This window comes from Elephas maximus, chromosome 4 (genome assembly GCF_024166365.1).
Source record: "Elephas maximus indicus isolate mEleMax1 chromosome 4, mEleMax1 primary haplotype, whole genome shotgun sequence".
NCBI lineage: Eukaryota > Metazoa > Chordata > Mammalia > Proboscidea > Elephantidae > Elephas > Elephas maximus.
In genome coordinates, this window is record NC_064822.1 from 94,777,461 (window position 1) to 94,795,879 (window position 18,419).

General features: G+C 35.1%; 1 protein-coding gene across 4 annotated transcripts in view; it reads left to right on the forward strand.

Annotated features, from left to right (window-relative positions):
• LRRK2 (leucine rich repeat kinase 2) overlaps positions 1-2,364 on the forward strand; it is a 158,551-nt gene extending 156,187 nt beyond the window's left edge. For all 4 annotated transcript variants that reach the window (XM_049882826.1, XM_049882827.1, XM_049882828.1 and 1 more), the window contains 2 exons: positions 321-392; positions 1,688-2,364. In XM_049882826.1, coding sequence (XP_049738783.1) covers positions 321-392; positions 1,688-1,809 — 194 coding nt within the window. In that variant the 3' untranslated portion in view covers positions 1,810-2,364. The remainder of the gene's footprint in view (positions 1-320; positions 393-1,687) is intronic.
• The last annotated feature ends 16,055 nt before the right edge of the window (positions 2,365-18,419 follow it).

An 18,419-nucleotide genomic window follows, 5' to 3' on the forward strand; every position in this document is an offset into this window, starting at 1 on the left:
GAGGCTCCTATGTACATATTAAACCCATTTTGTGTAAAGGTTAAGCTAGTTTCTTAAGTCCACATAATTAATAAGAATTATAGCAATTTTTTTTTTTTTTTATAGCAAAGAGCAGATCATAGATTTTCTAACTTAAAAAAAAAATTGCTGGTCTTCTTGGAGACTTATTTATTCAGTGTAATTGAAATGTCTCCTAAAAAGTGAAATTGTATATCCAGTTCCAAAATATTTGTGTCTTCAAATATGAACAAATGTACTTGTTTTATTTCAACTTATTTTATTGTTTTAATGGAAAACTCTTATATTTTGTTTTGGTAAAGGAAGCCTTAAAAATGTCATGCTGGTGTTGGGGTATGGTCAGAAAAGTACTGAAGGCACACAACTCCAAAAAGGTAAAGTTTAATAGAATCCTGTATTCCAAAGAAAGTGCAATAACACGTATGATTGTAACATATTATGTGCTTTTTATAAATTTAAGGAGTCCTGTGGCATAGTGGAAAGAAACCCTGGTGGTGTAATGGTTAAGAATTTGGCTGCTAAAAAAAGGTTGGCTGTTTGAATCCACCAGGTGTTCCTTGGAAACTCTATGGCATAGTTCTACTCTGTCCTTTAGGGTCTCTGTGAGTCGGAATCGACTTGATGGCAACGGGTTTGGTTTTTTTGTTTGTTTGTTTTGGTGGTGTAGTGGTTAAGCTCAGCTGCTAACTAGAAGGTCAGCGGTTCAAACCTACCAGCCAGTGCATGGAGAAAGATGTGACAGTCTGCTTTCTGTCAAGATTACAGCCTCAGAAATTCTATGAAGCAGTTCTTCTGTATCCTATAGGGTCACTATGAGTCGGAATGACTTGACAGCAATGGGTTTGGTTTGGGTTTTATGAATTTTAAAAAAAAAATTTTTTTTTTTTTTTTTTTTTTTACTGCATATGCTGTAATATTTTCAGCATTTTTAATTGGTAACTTCTTTATAGTAAAAATAATTTAGTATAGATAATCTTCAAAATGAATCTTCAGTGATTTAAGAGTATTAAATATTTATTTTTTTAGAATGGGTAGAGATATAAACCATTATAAAATGAGATCCGCCAGGCACTCCTTGGAAACTCTCTGGGTCGCTATGAGTCGGAATCGACTCAACGGCATGGGGCACTGGGGAGCCCCAATTTGAAAACCCTGATGGTATAGTGGTTAAGTGCTACGGCTGCTAACCAAAAGGTAGGCAGTTTGAATCCACCAAGCGCTCCTTGGAAACTCTATGGGGCAGTTCTACTCTGTCATGTAGGGTCACTATAAGTTGAAATTGACTCGACTGCAACGGGTTTAGTTTGGTTCTGGTTTAGTCCCAATTTAAGCTAAATGTGAATTTTTTTCATAACAAGATACTTGCATATACATGAAGTCTCATTTTGAAAAGTGTTTGACAAAGTTTTATTTCTTTGGGAAAATGAAATGTTAGGTTATTAAATGCCCACATTCTTCCTTAAATTTAGTAGTTAGGTTTTTATAATGTATTATACATGTTTTTCCAAGTCTAACTTCTTATGAATGGCAAGAATTTAGTACACTATTGACAGCCTTATTTATAGATGCATTTGTCCAAGTTAACTAAATATAAATTAACAAAATCAAAATAAAACAAAAATAGTTTGTAACGGACCTTTGTAACATGATTCCATTTGTCATTTTCTAGAGATACAATCTTGCTTGTCTGTTTGGGACATCAATCTTCCACATGAAGTGCAAAATTTAGAAAAACACATTGAAGTGAGAAAAGAGTTGGCTGAAAAAATGAGAAGAATATCTGTTGAATAAGAGGGATATTGGAAATGTTTGTCTTTTTGAACGGAAAAAAATTTTCTTCTTTTGTAAATATTTCTTTTAAAATGTTTACACTGAAAAGAGTCCTTCCACTCTTTGAAATAGCTCATATGTATATGAAGGAATGTTTGTATGTTTCATTTAATATAAATATGTGTAAAATAATTTCCAGTAAAAGTATGTTTAAAAGAACTATAAATACAATGTTATATTTCCTATCCTAATTAATTTGTGGATTAAATAACAAAATATCTGAAAATAGAAGGTATTTAATTGCAGTACTCTTATACAAAAATTTACAAAGTGGGTATTTTTTGTTGTTGTTGTTATCCATGATGAAGGTAAACTATTTTTAAATTATGTGCTTAAGACAGGATGGTTACCTGCTTACTTTCTAGAGATTATGCATGATAGAATAAAAATATTAGGACAGTATCACATAAAAGCTCATGTACTATATTCCTTCTAGATTGCTTTTAAAAAATGGAGTTGTCATATACGCTTGTAAATAGTCACATGAATTTGCACTAATAAAGTCCTTGGTTGGGAGGTGAGTTTTCTTTGTTGCTGATGCAAATAGTGCATCTTACACATCTTCACTCCTTCTGAAACAAAACTCTAGGAAAATGAAGGAAAAATGTTACATAGTGTTAAAGTCCTCAAATCCAGGAGAAATGCAGTCACTCCCTCTTCTATTTTGCAACTCTGTCTTTGAATGTGGATACCCTAAAATTTTATCATGCATGTAAATACAGTGTTCAGCCCTTCAAATGCTAATTTTTTATTTTGATTCTCAGTGGTAAGCCAGACCACTGGTTACTTCTTTGCAAATTTGCTCCTTTCTAATGCTTCCTTCATTTTTCCCTATGTTAGTGGCCCCACAAGTTCTACATCATTCAGGTAGAAACTCTGTTTTCAGATAAGAGAATTCTAAAACTCCTGCTAAAAAAAAAAAAAAGGTAAAAAATATGTAACACTTTTCAGTTGTCTGCAGAAGAAAGGAGCTTTAGCTATGATGGGTAAAATACCTGTTGGCCCAATCTTCTAAATTATTCCTAAATTGTTTAAGTATCTTCCACTGTAAGAGTACAAAGGTTAATCACCTATGCAACTTTTTGGGTATCACTTCTGTTTTAAGAAAAAACATTTCTAGTAAGTCCATTGGCTCCAGTTATTATTCATCATTTCAAACAATTCCCTATGGTAGGACAACCAGTCCATTTAATATTCTCAGAACTGACTGGCATTTTATTATATGAAGACTTTTGACTTCTTTGCATTAACGGTAATCAAATTCCCACCCTTGGAAGACTCTTCACTTTTCAAAGGGATCTGTGCTTTGTTATGTAGTTGAAAAAGAGTCAGAAATAAGGAAGCTGTTTGTTCCTGAGATATATCGCTCATTATTACTTGTATTTATATGCAATTTTTTTACTGAAGACAATTATGGAAAATTATAAAAATGGACATTGTGTTTGTAAGGGAATAATAAAGATTTTTAAAGTGTGTTTATGAATTTTAAAAATTTGTTAGTGTATTACCTTTCACATTTAGGTCTCTAATCCACCTAAAATGAAACTGTATTGGTTGGTGTATTGGACATCCAGGTATAAGAAGCAGCAAGTTTTCTCTTGAGGATTTATTGGATGTTTAGATTTAATTTTTTATAATACAAATAGTTACCAGGGTTAACCTGATGGGCATGAGACCTCCTATTTTCAAGTTCTCATAAAAAATTTCTGTAAGTACAATTGTTCACTCTTGAGTACTGGAACAAAAAAATAAAACTTTAGAATAATTGATTTATTCAAAAATTAGGAAAAAATAAACACGATTATTCTCAGTTTTCCTGATTAGACCTCCAAAATAAACTGCTAATCGTTATCAAAGCATAAGCGTTTTATCCTCTCTGAGTCTGATTCTAGCAAGCCCACTATCGATCGTGTGTGAACTCTTTTAACTAAAATGCAACTTATTTTCCATCAAGAAAAAACATTGAAATATATCGATGAAAGCAGCAGAAATAGCAGAAGAGGTTTTGAACTTTTCTAAATTAAAGGTGAACATTCAAATGTGCACGTACCTAGGAGTGATTAAGTCTACAACCCTTGGGACTTTGCTTGTTTATATAATTCATCACTTTAGATAGCTTAATACCTGACCTGACAACCTGGATGACTTTCATGAAAGAGACTTATGAGCAAAAAGAAAAAAAGTAAAATCTTAAACTAGACTAACTCAGGAGAAATCAAAATCCTCGTTCCCTCTTCTGGCTAGTTTCCCAGCAGAGATGTTATTGTTTTCAATAACAGTTTAGAAATGACTGTTTAAAATTCTTTCTGTTTTGTCAAGGCATTTGAAGTGTTCCTAGCAATGTCTTTCAACTGAGAGGCTGGGAGACAAGAACCAAAGGCCTGTAGTCCGAGATCACTGTGAGTAGAAAAAGATGTGGTTCTCTCTTCACTCCTGCTCTCTCCCATTTGTTTCCAGGCTCACCTTATTAAATCTCTCTGCTTGAGAGAGTGTCTGCCTAGGAGAAATAGGCAGAGACAAGGGATATCAGTGTCTAGCTCATGGGGGCTGCTCCCTGGCCTCCATGACAGTCCACTATCCAACGTGGAAAACTGGACTTTATAGAGTACCTTATATGTATCACTCTTACCTGGTTTCACCATCTTTATCCATCTGAATACAACCAGGAGGGTGTTGCTGCTATGGCCATTTATTTATGAAAATACAACCTACTGTGATAAATGCACTATTAGAAGTATTATTGGAAGGTAGAGAATATATCTACCTGGCCAGATAGTGGGGGATCTGGGAAAGATTCATAAAAAGCTCATATTTAAGCTGAGCCTTTCGGGATGAATTTAACAATCTCCAGGGTGGGATAATCATTCTAGGTATAGGGATTCATATGCACTGGCTGGGGAACAGGAGCTTATTTTAAAAGCATCCTATCAAACACAATTTTTTTTTTTTTAGTAATTTTTATTGTGCTTTAAGTGAAAGTTTACAAATCAAGTCAGTCTCTCACATGTAAGCTTATATACACCTTACTACATAGTCCCATTTACTCTCCCCCTAATGAGTCAGCCTGCTCCCTCCTTCCAGTCTCTCTTTTCATGACGATTTTACCAGTTTCTAACCCCCTCTACCCTCCCATCTCCCCTCCAGACAGGAGATGCCAATTCAGTCTCAAATGTCCACCTGATACAAGTAGCTCACTCTTCATTAGCATCTCTCTCCAGCCCATTGTCCAGTCCCTTCCATGTCTGATGAGTAGTCTTCGGGAATGGTTCCTGTCCTGGGCCAACAGAAGGTTTGCAGACCATGACCAACAGGATTCTTCCAGTCTCAGTCAGACCATTAAGTCTGGTCTTTTTATGAGAATTTGGGGTCTGCATCCCACTGTTTTCCTGCTCCCTCAGGGGTTCTCTGTTGTGTTCCCTGTCAGGGCAGTCATCGGTTGTGGCTGGGCACCATCTAGTTCTTCTGGTCTCAGGATGATGTAAGTCTCTAGTTCATGTGGCCCTTTCTGTCTTGGGCTCATAGTTATCGTGTGACCTTGGTGTTCTTCATTCTCCTTTGATCCAGATGGGTTGAGACCAATTGATGCCTCTAAGATGGACGCTTGTTAGCATTTAAGACCCCAGGTGCCACACTTCTCAGTGGTATGCAGAATGTTATCATAATAGAGTTTATGATGCCATTTGATTTAGAAGTCCCCTTAAGCCATAGTCCCCAAACCCTTGCCCTTGCTCCTCTGACCTTCGAAGCATTCAGTTTATCCCAGAAACTTCTTTGCTTTTGGTCCAGTCCAGTTGAGCTGACCTTCCCTGTATTGAGTATTGTCCTTCCCTTCACCTAAGGTAGTTCTTATCTACTAACTAATCAGTAAAAAACCCTCTCCCACCTCCCTTCCCTCCCCCCCTCCTTGTAACCACAAAAGAATGTGTTCTTCTCAGTTTATATTATTTCTGAAGAACTTATAATAGTGGTCTTATACAGTATTTGTCCTTTTGCATCTGACTAATTTCACTCAGCATAACGCCTTCCAGATTCCTCCATGTTATGAAATGTTTCACAGATTCGTCACTGTTCTTTATCGATGCGTAGTATTCTATTGTGTGAATGTACCATAATTTATTTAACCATTCATCTATTGATAGACACCTTGGTTGCTTCCAGCTTTTTGCTATTGTAAACAGTGCTGCAATAAACATGGGTGTGCATATATCTGTTCGTGTAAAGGCTCTTATTTCTGTAGGGTATATTCCGAGGAGTGGGATTTCTGGGTTGTATGGTAGTTCTATTTCTAACTTTTTAAGAAAACGCCAGATAGATTTCCAAAGTAGTTGTACTATTTTACATTCCCACCAGCAGTCAAACAGAAAATTTTATGATAACTTCCGACTTCTAGAGAACTTACACACAGGGTGTACAGAGGACGCATAAGTCACTGAAGATGTAACAGAAATGTACTTTTATGAATTGATATAACATTTTTTTTCTTTTTTTTTTTACTATGAGATGAGAAACTATAAAGCTAATAAACTTTTTGGAGAGGGGATGTTTGTCAGGATGAAATGAGAGATGTTTCAAACACCAAATTTACCTTCTAGATTGAGAAATTGTAAAAGGAATCTCTGGCTTTATGTGATAGGACTTTCCCCATATATACACACATACACACAACATACATATGTGCTAAGATTTTCCTTATCTCATTATACATGCACAAAGCCACAAGTAACTAACCCAAAACATTTGCTATCGTGATAAAGATAAAAAGGGTGTATGCTGGAAATCCAATTTACTACAATGGGGGTCCAGTGGCCCAATATTTAGCTAGTTGTTTTTCTCACTTTGACATTGTTTTCATTTCCTGTTATGCATAATCTAATGCAGATGAGTTATATGTCAGAATAATTAGACAACCACAGACAGAAAATGCTTGTAGGCAGAAGAGTATTCTCTGATAGATTTCTTAGATGGATTTCTACTGCCAATCACCAGATACATGCATCCTTGTCAGAAAATCGAATCAGAAAATCCTTGCTAGAGACAAATCACTAAGAACAGAGTTTTGACTCAGTTTTTAACACAGTCTTTTTGAAAGGCTACAAATTTATTAACCTGTCTTGAGGGGTATAAGATAAAAACGAGATGTGTGGTTTACTACTTTCTTTGATGAGAGACTATAACTCAGAATAAAGAAAGCATGTCTAAAAAGAAATTTAGAAACTTGTACATTCAATGCAACATATTTTAATGGAGTCACTTTTGGAGTATTTCTTGTGCATTTTTTCCTTCAATGCTTTTTTTTTTTTTTTTACCTTTTTCTTAATTACCTTCAGAATTTGTTTAAAAAACAAAGCAAAAAAAAAAAGGTTAGAAAGAAAAGCAGTCAGAAAGAGCGTTTAGAATTGGAAAATCCTTGGTCTAGATTCCAGATTCAGTATTTACTAAGTAGCTCAGTGACCTGGAGCTAGTTGCCCAGCAGCCAGGGAACCTGTTTCCTCATCTGTAAAATGGAAAGAATAGTATACTCACCATCTAGAAGGATGAGGATAAAATAAAATAATCCATGTGAAATTACACAATTAACTCAGACAAGTCACATTCAAGCACCGTTCCATAATGAATTTTACATTGGACATTAGCTTTACTAAAAAATTGCACATTGCTATATGTCATGAATATTCGGAAGTTACACCTGCAACCATTAATCATAAATCCACAGGTGCCAAGACTTTTGATCTGATTTGCCAAATAATTAAAACCTAAGACAAATACCAAGATGGATTTTCATTATGTTTTTATTCTTTTAGTAAAATCTGTGGCCAGGTATGGATACAGAAATGATCTCTGCCTTTGTAATATCTATATCGTTGTCTTCTTTTATGGTTCCGTTGCCACTTACTGGTCTATTTCTGACTGGTCTATTTCTGTATCCTATTGTTGTTAGCTGCTGTTGAGTCGGCCCCCAACTTATGGTGACCCCATGTGTTACAGAGTAGAATTGTTTCATGGGATTTTCTTGGCTGCCATCTTTATGGAAGCAGATCACCAGGCCTTTTCTTCTTCCTCATAGCCATGGGGTTACCAACTTTTCAGTTAGCAGCTGATCACAAACCGCCTGTGCCACCTAGGCTCCTACACTGGTCTAAATTCCAAGTTAGCCTGTAACAGCAAGGAAATTTCCTTGTATAAAAACTAAAATGGTTCAATAATTTAAGAGCTTTTACATCTTCAATTACTGAAATATGCACATTAAGTGCATCTCTATCAGTGGTATTAACTACAGCCGTGTCTAATTTACTAATAAGAAGATCAGTGCAGTTGATAACATGATTTTCTCTACTTCATGAATTGCCTGAAGCTACTGATTTCCTGATAGCACGTTCTCTGTCTTGACGTGGGTAATGTTTTGTGCAGCAGATGGGGAGGGCGGGGACAAGATTCATCTGGCCTTTTTTTATTTTTTTGAGTTTGGAAGTGGGGAATGAAAACAACACTGAAGTTGAAGATCACCTGATGAAAACTCTCCTGTCTTAATACAGAATCGCTTTTCCTATGTAATTCCCCTACATTACAATCAACCTCTTCTTAGCTTCTGCTGCCCATCCCCATCCATAACTGGGGTTTTGCTATTATATCTGTCTCAAATCCACTATGTCTGAGCTACGCTACTTCCTGGCACAATGCCTGTGGCACATAATTACATGGGAAGTTAACTTTGGAATTCAAGACCTTCTATGAATTTCCAATAATTGTTGGACAGCCCTTTTTTCTTGCAGTAGGAAATTATAAAAGAAATGAGATCATCTCATTTTTATGTGTCTAGTTTGCTTCAGTAAAGCTGGGAGTATCTTTGGCTCTCAATAAACTGTGCATTTAGCAAGATGTATTCTATTTCAAAGGTAAATACAGATGGTACCAATATGTGCTAATACCCCAAGTGAACTATCATGTTAAGCTTTTAAGTCAACTCAATAACATTTCCACTACATACTCTCAATTATTTTATAGATTTTCCTGTTCTATAAGATGCTTCGTATGTGTCGATTACAGAGAAAGAGTTGTCCCTCACCCATGGATTACTGACATTTTAGATTTTACCACTTCCTTTTGAGTTATTGACTTTATATTAAAGAAAATAGTTTTCTAGTTATTGGCTTATTTTATAAATGCCATGGTAAAAATTGGCCTATGAATTGTTTAATTCTTCTTTCAAATCGCTGTTATGCTTTCAAGGTGATGTGAATAGAAAGAAAGAAAAATTGACATAACATGAAACATTGACTGAAGGAGATTTTTTTTACCACAGTTGTGATTGTGGAAAATATGAAGACATATTCAACCTAAATCTTTAATTACTGGTTGGAGGCCTGCCTATCATAAACATATGGAGAAATCTCACTTTTAATTCCATACAGGCAGAAGAACTAGTGCTTTTGTTTGTTTTCATTTTGTGCCTCAGAATGAAAGAAATTGTAGAGGATAGGAGCATGGGCTCTGGGCAAATGGACTTGCCCCCATCTCTTAGTGGTGTGTGTTGGCAATGCTACTTGTTCTCTCTTTGCACCTGTGTCCTCATATGTAAAAATATTTAAAAAATAGTAACACATATAGTTGTGAGAAAGATATCTTCCCCAGTTTCTCCTTACCTCCAAGCCCAAAAGAACTTTTGGTACTTTACATTTGTTGGTAAGATGAAGGTGGTGAGCTCTGAAGTTTGAAGCAAGTAGGTGGAGCCAATATTCTGTTGATTATTCATGCAATTTGGATTGTATTTAACGATGAGATAAAACAATCAATGTAAAACATCCCCCAGGTTATCATGGACTGTAATTAATGCCTCAATAATGGTTACGTTAATTTCTTTATGAAACTAAAAAAAAACTTTGAATAAATATACAAGCATATGTAGTGATTTGGATAAATTTTGTTCTGAAGAGGGCATTTGACATTTGAAAGCATTTATATGTGAACATCATTAATATTTAAACGTAACTTGGCTATCTTACACTCTTATATCAAAGGACAAATACAATTGTCTAATGATGCTTTTAAAAATCATACATCCAACTTTTAATCTTCTGCCACTGTAATCTGGGTCTCATATTCATTCTAATTCACAAGGAAAAGTAACTTTGAAAAGGGGAAGCATGCAAACGTGTCTTCAAGTAAATTTTCAGCATACTCATGGTGTTCTTTGTGATTTTAATTTTTCTCTTATATTTCAGTTTAATCTATTTATATTTTTATTTAGTTGACTTATATTGGCATGGATTATGTAAGCATTATTCAAGATATGGAAGATATCAAGATAAAAAAGTCACAGTCCTTCCTTGCATCCAGCTCATGTTCTAGCCAGAGACAGACTAGCAAATGCTATCAGTGTCATGTTTAGCTTCATATAATATCTTTTGGGGTGATATCAGGGGCAGTGGTGGCTCAGTGGTAGAATTCCTGTCTTCCATGCAGAAGACCCAGGTTCGATTCCTAACTGATGTACTTCATGCGCAGCCACGATCTGTCAGTGGAGGCTTTCATGTTCCTACGACACTGAACAGATTTCAGTGGCGCTTCCAGACTAAGATGGACTAGGAAGTAAGGCCTGAAGATGTACTTCTGAAAAATCAGTCAATGAAAACTTTAAGGATCACAATGGTCTGATCCACAACCCATCGTGGGGAGGGTGCAGGATTGGGCAGCATTTGGTTCTATTGCATGGGGGCAGGAGTTGAGTTTGAATCCACGACAATTTTCTAATATCAACAACAACATTATCTTTGGACCTGCCTGGTTACCATTCATGGACAATAGTTTTATATGTAAATGTTTTAGTCACAGAAGGAGTGTATGCATTAATTGATTTTTTTGCTGGAGGAAAAAAATGTTAACTTGCTTATAAAAATTTGAACTTGAACTTTACTTTGAAAGGGGCTAATATGGGCTCAAGGTTCAGGAGGGGTGTTTCTGGACCAGATGCAAACTTTGTGACTATTGGTCACGCCAGTATTTATATTCATGCTATAATTTACAATGTGCTTTCCTAGTACTTATTTCTGAGTGTCTATTTTTTTTTTCACATTTTGTTAACTACACATTTGTGTAGGTTAGATTTCCTTCATACTTTAATATTTGATAAATATTATTTTTTTTTGCCTTACCTATCTCTTGTCATGGTATCTATGGGCAAGGGAGAAATAAGAGATAGGTAAGGCAAAAAAAAAAAAAAAAAATTAATTAATATTTAACCCGACCGCACTGGGTTAAATATTAATTTTTTTTGCCTTACCTATCTCTTATTTCTCCCTTGCCCATAGATACCTTTACTTTTCCCTGAATGTTTCCTAGGCTTTCTCACCATTACGCTTTGGACTAGGTGGTTTTCTGAGTGCAGGAGTCACCAGGCTCCAACTATGCTGTCAGAATGTTCCTGGGTGATGCTTCATGATACTGGAAAATAAGTGCAGATTTGATCTTTGTAGACTTTGGTCTGAGGCATGGTTCCCTCACTTAATTGGCTGCAACTTTCAACATGTTTTAAACTATGAAGTAAATTTGACTTCTCTAAAATGGTAGTAAAATAGCTATCCCAAAAGTGTGAGGATTTAAGAATATTCCAGTTTCACAAGGCCATATTAATGGAAAAAATTATGTTAAAATATGTAAGTAGAAATAAAGAGAGTAATGTGAGAAGAGATTAGAATAATAATCAGGAAGCAGTTCTTTGAGTTACTTGAGTGACAGACTGAGATCTCTGGATTATATATCATAGGTATTAGGGATTTGGAAAACTAGTAACTGGGCATCCCAGTTATTAATGCTTTAAAATTGTGTTTAGAACTTTCTTAGTAGTAACTGGGAGAAATGGACTTTGTGTTAATAAAAATAATATTAAATCAAATTCCCTTACCGTTCATTTCCATTAATATGACAATGATTTGGAGAAGTTCATCTGCTGAAAACTAAAAAAGATAAATGAAAGTAAAACATTAAAACAATCTTCTAAAAACATCAACGATCGGGTAAGATGACATGGGATTATCAGGTAGGAACAAGAAGATGTGAGCAGAAACACCAAAGCTGCTTTTCCCCTGCGGACATTTGATGAACCTAGTGAACTTGAGCTACAGTTTCCCCAGCCTCAAAAAGAATGGAGGACTAAGGGCAAATCCTAGCACATCCCAAGGTCCAGAGCCTAACATGTGGGTACTCCCATTAGTCTGGGACGCCAAAGAGATACATCTCAGTGTGAGATCCGGAAGTACAACTGCCCCACCCTGTATCAGCTGGGGACAGTGAGGCCCTGAGAAGTCTTAACCATCAACCATTCCTCCCAGAATTGCAGCCCAAATTCAAATCATCTGTTATTTAAAAAAATCACTCAAGCTATGAATTAAAGGAAAATTGTTCTAAAGTCATTGAATTAGACAAGAGGGGGAAAGTGTTTAGATTTTGATTAATATATATATGTATTGTAATTTTTAGAGTAACCACTAATAGAATAGCTATAAGAGTATATAATTTTCAGTCTATATCTTAGTTATCTGGTGCTACCATAACAGAAATACCGTAAGTGGTTGACTTTAACAAACAGAAGTTTATTCTCTCACAGTTTGGGAGGGTAGAAGTCCGAATTCAGGGCACCAGCTCCAGGAGAAGTCTTTCTCTTTCTGTCAGCAATGGGGGAAGGTCCTTATTATCAATCTTCCCCCGGGTCTAGGAGTTTTTCAGCACAGGGACCCCAGGTCCAAAGGGTGCGCTCCACTTCGGCCTTTTCTTGGTGGTGGTAATGAGGTCCCTCCCTCTCTCTGCTCTTTTATATCTCAAAAGAGATTGACTCAAGATACAACATAATCCTATAGATTGTGTCCTGCCTCAGTAACATAACTGCCTCTAATCCTCTTCATTAACATCATAAAAAATAGGGGTTAGGATTTATAACACATAGGATAATTGCATCAGATCACAAAATGGAGAACAACCACCAAGTTGACACACATTTTTTGGGCATACAATTCAATCCATAAGAATCTAGTAGAAGGAAAAATAAAGAAATAAGATAATATTTTTCAATCCAAAAGAAGGCATGAAATGAGGAAAAACAGAAACAGAACAAACGGGACAAATAAAAAATATGAGATAAATATAAAACTAAATATATCAGTGATTACATTAAATGCAAATAAACTGAATGAGCCGCATAAGATTTTCAGACTTCATAAAAAAAATCAACAACTGTTCCCTATCTCTGAGACACATTTAAAGATGTGAGTATACATACATCTTTAAAATAAAAGAATGGAAAAAATATAATATACAGCTAATAATCAAAATAAAGCAAGAGTAGGTATATTAATCTCAGAAAAAATAGACTTTTAGGCAAGCATCATTACCAGAAATAACAAGAATCACATCACAATGGCAAAATGTTTAATTCACTATGAAGATATAACAGTTTTAAATTTATAGGCATAATATGCACTTAAATTTATACAATTACATATCCTCAGATATATATGAAACATATAAGCAAAACTACAAGGAATAATTAGACACATCTGCAATCAGAGTGGGAGATTTTAACATACTTCTCTCAGTAATTGATAGAGCAAATGGAACAAAAACATATCAATGAGGACAGAGATATACAGCACAATTAGCAAATTTGATGTGATAGACATAAAAAGAAAATTATAACCAATAACTTTAGCATATATGTTATTTTCAGTGACCCAAGTAGTAATATAAAAGCCGGCAATAAAATGGCCCATAAAGCATGTTTCTGTTAATTTCAAAGGGCTAAAATCACACAGAGTATATTCTCTGAAAAGGATGGAATTAAGATAAAAACTGCTTGCAAAAAGATAATGTTGCTCGTTGGGTTCCTTACCAAATAAATTCTGAGAAAGAAATTAGCATGCAGAAAGTATATTAGGGAGTGCTCTTGGGATCCACACCATGGAAGCAAGTGGAGGAAGCAGGATGGGGCAAAGAGAAAAGTTTGGCTGTATTGCAGATGTAACCAAAGGCCTCAGCTGACCTCACAGAGATCTTTGAATTTGAGATGGCCCTTTAGAGTTATTCCAAGTTATCCCAAGGTGGCTGGGTCTTTATACCTGGCATAGTCCAGTCAGTGGATGTGGGATACCTGAATAAGGCAGAGCGACCTTGAACACAGCAACATTCTTCAGTAGAGGCATATACAGGAGAGGGCTGTAAGATAAAAGTCAGCGGCTACAACGTTTCCAGAAGCTGGAAAAATGAGTCCTTCAGTTCTGTGTGGCATTGCACAGCATATATAGTAGATAAGTAAAAATCCCTCTGTGTTTGGAAAATAAGGAATATAAAGTCTAAATAACCAATGAGTCAAAGGAGGAATGATGTTAGAAACTAGAAAATTTTTTAAGATTTCTTTTTTTGGAAACATGATCATTTAAGCCATTAAAACCAATCTTTCTGTTTTAAACAAACAAACAAAAAATACTGGATAAAAACCAAAAGAAGTTTCTTCTTAAAAACTGTATACAGCTGACATGAAAGAAAGAAATTACCAGGTCAAAATCAATAGCTGGAATCCAGAGATAAAGCAGATTACTAAAGCCATTTTTCCCCTGAAGACATTTATTGATTCTGGTGAAACCGAGAGGAGGTTTTTAGGACTTGTGGAATATGGCACAGAAGATATAGCCAAGAATTTACCTACTGTAAGAAGTCTAATTAAAGAGTTACTCTGGAATAAAGCTGGGCCAAAGGAACTATACTCTCAGAATAAGGGCAAACCAGACTCCATTCCTCTCACTTTTTTACTATCTTTCACCCCAAATCTCACTTACTTTGCACAGGTCATCAGGAGATACCAATTGCTAGAGAAGGACATCATGTTTGGAAAAGTAGAAGGTCAGCAAAAAAGAGGGAGACCTCAGTGAGATGGCTGCAACGATGGGCTCAAACATAGCAACAATTGTGAGGATGATATAGGACCAGGCCATGTTTTGTTCTCTTACACATAAGGTTGCTATGAGTCAGAGCCCAATCGATGGAAAGTAACAATACAAATAACACCAAGTAAAGTTGTTTTGGTGCTGAGCACAGCAAGAAGGTGATAAAAGCATCTATGAGATATGCTAACTCTGGAGTTTCAATACATTTACAGATCAAATTTACATCACAGTTATTTCTAAAAGGCAACAAGAGATTTATCATCGGGAGTAGTCCCTCCCATTGGTAGTGTCTAGGTGCCTGAAAGAACAAACTGAAATCTTCTCTGAAGGAATATACTTGTATTCTATCCGTCAAATAATACAAGTATCTTTTAAAGACAATAAGCAGTATACAGAGCAAATAAACGAAGCCTATGAGGAAAGAAGTGTGGAGAAAATGGTTAAGCATCCATTTGCTAACTGAAAGTTGGCGGTTTGAACCCACTCAATGGCTACCTGGGAGAAAGACCTGTCAATCTGCTTCCATATAGATTACAGCCAAGAAAGCCCTATAGAGTAGTTCTACTTTGTTGTTATGAGTTGAAAATGATTCGAGGGCACCTAACAACAACATAAGGAAAGAAGTCAACATAAGAAGATTCAGGATCAACTCAGAACAGAAGTAAGCCAGCTAAAAGTCCAGATATTAGAATTATGGAACATAAATTCTTAAATAAAAGACATACTTGAAAATCTTTTCAGATTTTACAGAAAGCGTGTAAAAATTACCAAGTAGATTTACCAAAGAATCTTGCAGAACCTAATAAAAAATATTATATCCATAACTTAAAAACTTCATCAATAGAGTTAATTGCATTTTAGGTGGAGATGAAGAAAAAAACCAGTGAACTGGAAAATAAGTACAAATAAATTTTCTAGAATGCGTCACGGATATAAGAAGAGTTTATGGAAAATACTTAGTAGTCAAGACTTATGGGATAGAGTAAGACTGATTGGAGTGCCAGAAGAAGAAGGGATAAGAGGAAAGAGGTAATGTCTGAAGAAATAATGGCCAATAATTAGCTAAAACTGATGAGAGATACCAATCCACACACTCAAGAAGCCCTGAGAATTCGAATCAGGATAAATAAAAAGAAATATTCATAGAGACACATCAAAGTGAAAACGCAGAACATCAAAGACATAGATAACTCTCCTAACAATATGGGCAAGAAAAGCAAACCACAAATAACATTCTACACTTTATATAGTATAGAGTAGAAATATAGTATGCTTTTTCTATACACAGTATGTTTCTGTTCATATTAAATGTTATAATTCAACTTTAGCCTTAAGAAAATTTTGGCAAGTTAAATTGGAAGTGGTAAATTACTGTAGAAAATTTATTGTCTATATCTAATGTTTAATAGTATTTATTAATGTTTTAAATGCTTATATCAAATTAAATAATAGATCTACAAAAATTTCATTACATTGGAACCAAATTTTCCATGTAATAAAAATTTCCTAATTTTCAGACATTCAAATTTCAAATATAAATTTAATAATATATATGACAGTAGGGAACTTCTTGTTCCATAATCCAAATCTGTACTATTTGACATTTTCTCTATTTACTTCTGGTACATAACTTTATTAAATAAAAAAAAAAAGGAAAAACCTGTCTTGCCCACACTGAAGCTATTGTTCTTTCAACTCTTGACCTTTTCTCTGGCAGTGTACCATTAAGAGTACAGACACTTAAGCCACATCCTTTAAATCAAGAAGGAAACATTTGACTATTGTTCTTTTTGTTAGACATGCTTTTAAGCTACGTACAGTAGCTACGCTGTATGTTTTAGTATTACTAACTGCTTTTATCGAACTAATATATTATTATGAAATAGTTAAAGTGCTTAATTTCCATGTAAAAACAAGCTTCCTAATGAGAAGTTCCAGAAGAAAAGGATACTACTTCCAAGAAAAAATTATTTTGTTTTTAAGAACCTTTATTAACATTTGCTGATAGTATTAAACATTAACTGATTATTAATACCTTTAAAATATGTGTGTATAAACTTTTTCTTTTCTCTTAGTGATATCAATCATAAATACTTGAAAATCTGAAAAGCTAAAAAGAGTCCTAAAATGAGTGGTTTGAAGAGGCACTAGAATCAAATAAATGTGATTTGTAGCTTTCATATATAGTCATTGAATTATTAGCTTCTTCATGAAAAGTTTAAAAAAAAAATCTCAAGGAAAGGGTACAAATGTAAATATAGTGCACTGGCATTTCATTGTAATCTTGACTTTCAGCTTCACTGAAACTAACTTTTGTCTATGGTTATTAACATTGCAGTGAAAATGTTCTAGGAAACGTTGTTAAAACATTGACTGTTTTTTACTAGTAGGCAATTTCGAGCTAGTGAAATCAAACAAAGACCATTAACAATATTAGTACAACATTTTCCCTTTTTATTTTTTGCACGAGGACAAATACCAGCATGAGGGAAAACCTTAAGGATATGGTATGGAGAATTACTGGTATAATGTTCTTGGATGGAATCCAGTACATGAAAGGAAGAGTCAACCTTAGATAGGGGCACAGACAGTTAATCTGTCTTAATAAGAGGCGAGTCTGATTATAAGGTAAAAATACTAACAGATAGGTCTACTTGGGGATGGGAATGTATAGATTTTCTCTTCTGAGAGCTTTTATTTTCCTGGTAAATTGGTAATAAGGCCATTAACTGAGAGCGAGGATGGGAAGGAAATGTTGGAAGTTGAAGAGAGAAGACATGAAATAGGAGAGTGTGAAAACAAATGGACTAGAAAATATAATTGCCTGGCTATTTCAATGGTCCACTTGACATTATGAATTTAAGAGGGACAAGTTAGCTTGATTGTGTATTTTCACATTGTCATGTGTGTCTGCATGGATATGGGAAAAGAGGGGATAGGAAAAGATTTTAATTTAAGCCATGTTTGGGGTTTTGCCAAGCAAGTGTAAAGAGGGTCAACAGAGCCGAGGGTTCATGTAAAGGAATAATGACAAAGATTGATCATAAAACTGAAATGAGTTAAGAAGGAATTTGAATCATTGACGCGAGGGAGGGATAACGAAAGGTAGTAGGATCAATGGATTGTAGGTCCCAGTGGAAGCCAACTGATTCTTGGAATCAGCCAACAAGAAGAAGTGATACGGAAAAAGTTGGTGGTAAGGCAGTGGGATGCTTAAAATTGCATTTGCCTTTGTTCACGATGTGTTTTCCACCTGGAATCCTTCTCTAATTCTGTTTGTCCATGCCCTATCTATGTTTCTTGGTCCAGCCTTTCAACAATCCTCTAGATGAAATTTTCCCTGATTCACCTGTGCTAAAAGAAGTCTTGCTTTCCTTGAGGTTTCCATAGTATTTCACAAGAACCTTGCTTATTGAAATTTTCTACCTTGCGTATGTTCTTAGTTCTACCAACAGTCTGTATGTAAGTAATTTTATGTTTCATTCTGGTCTCGTACATATCTAAGGCCAATGTTGAGTACATGGTAGAATAATTATGCCATACTGAAAATCTGAAAAATGGGCTCTTTGGGATCAAATCACTTTCACACCGAAGTCACATATAATAAAGAAAAGAATGTCATAAATGGAGGTGCTAATGTGA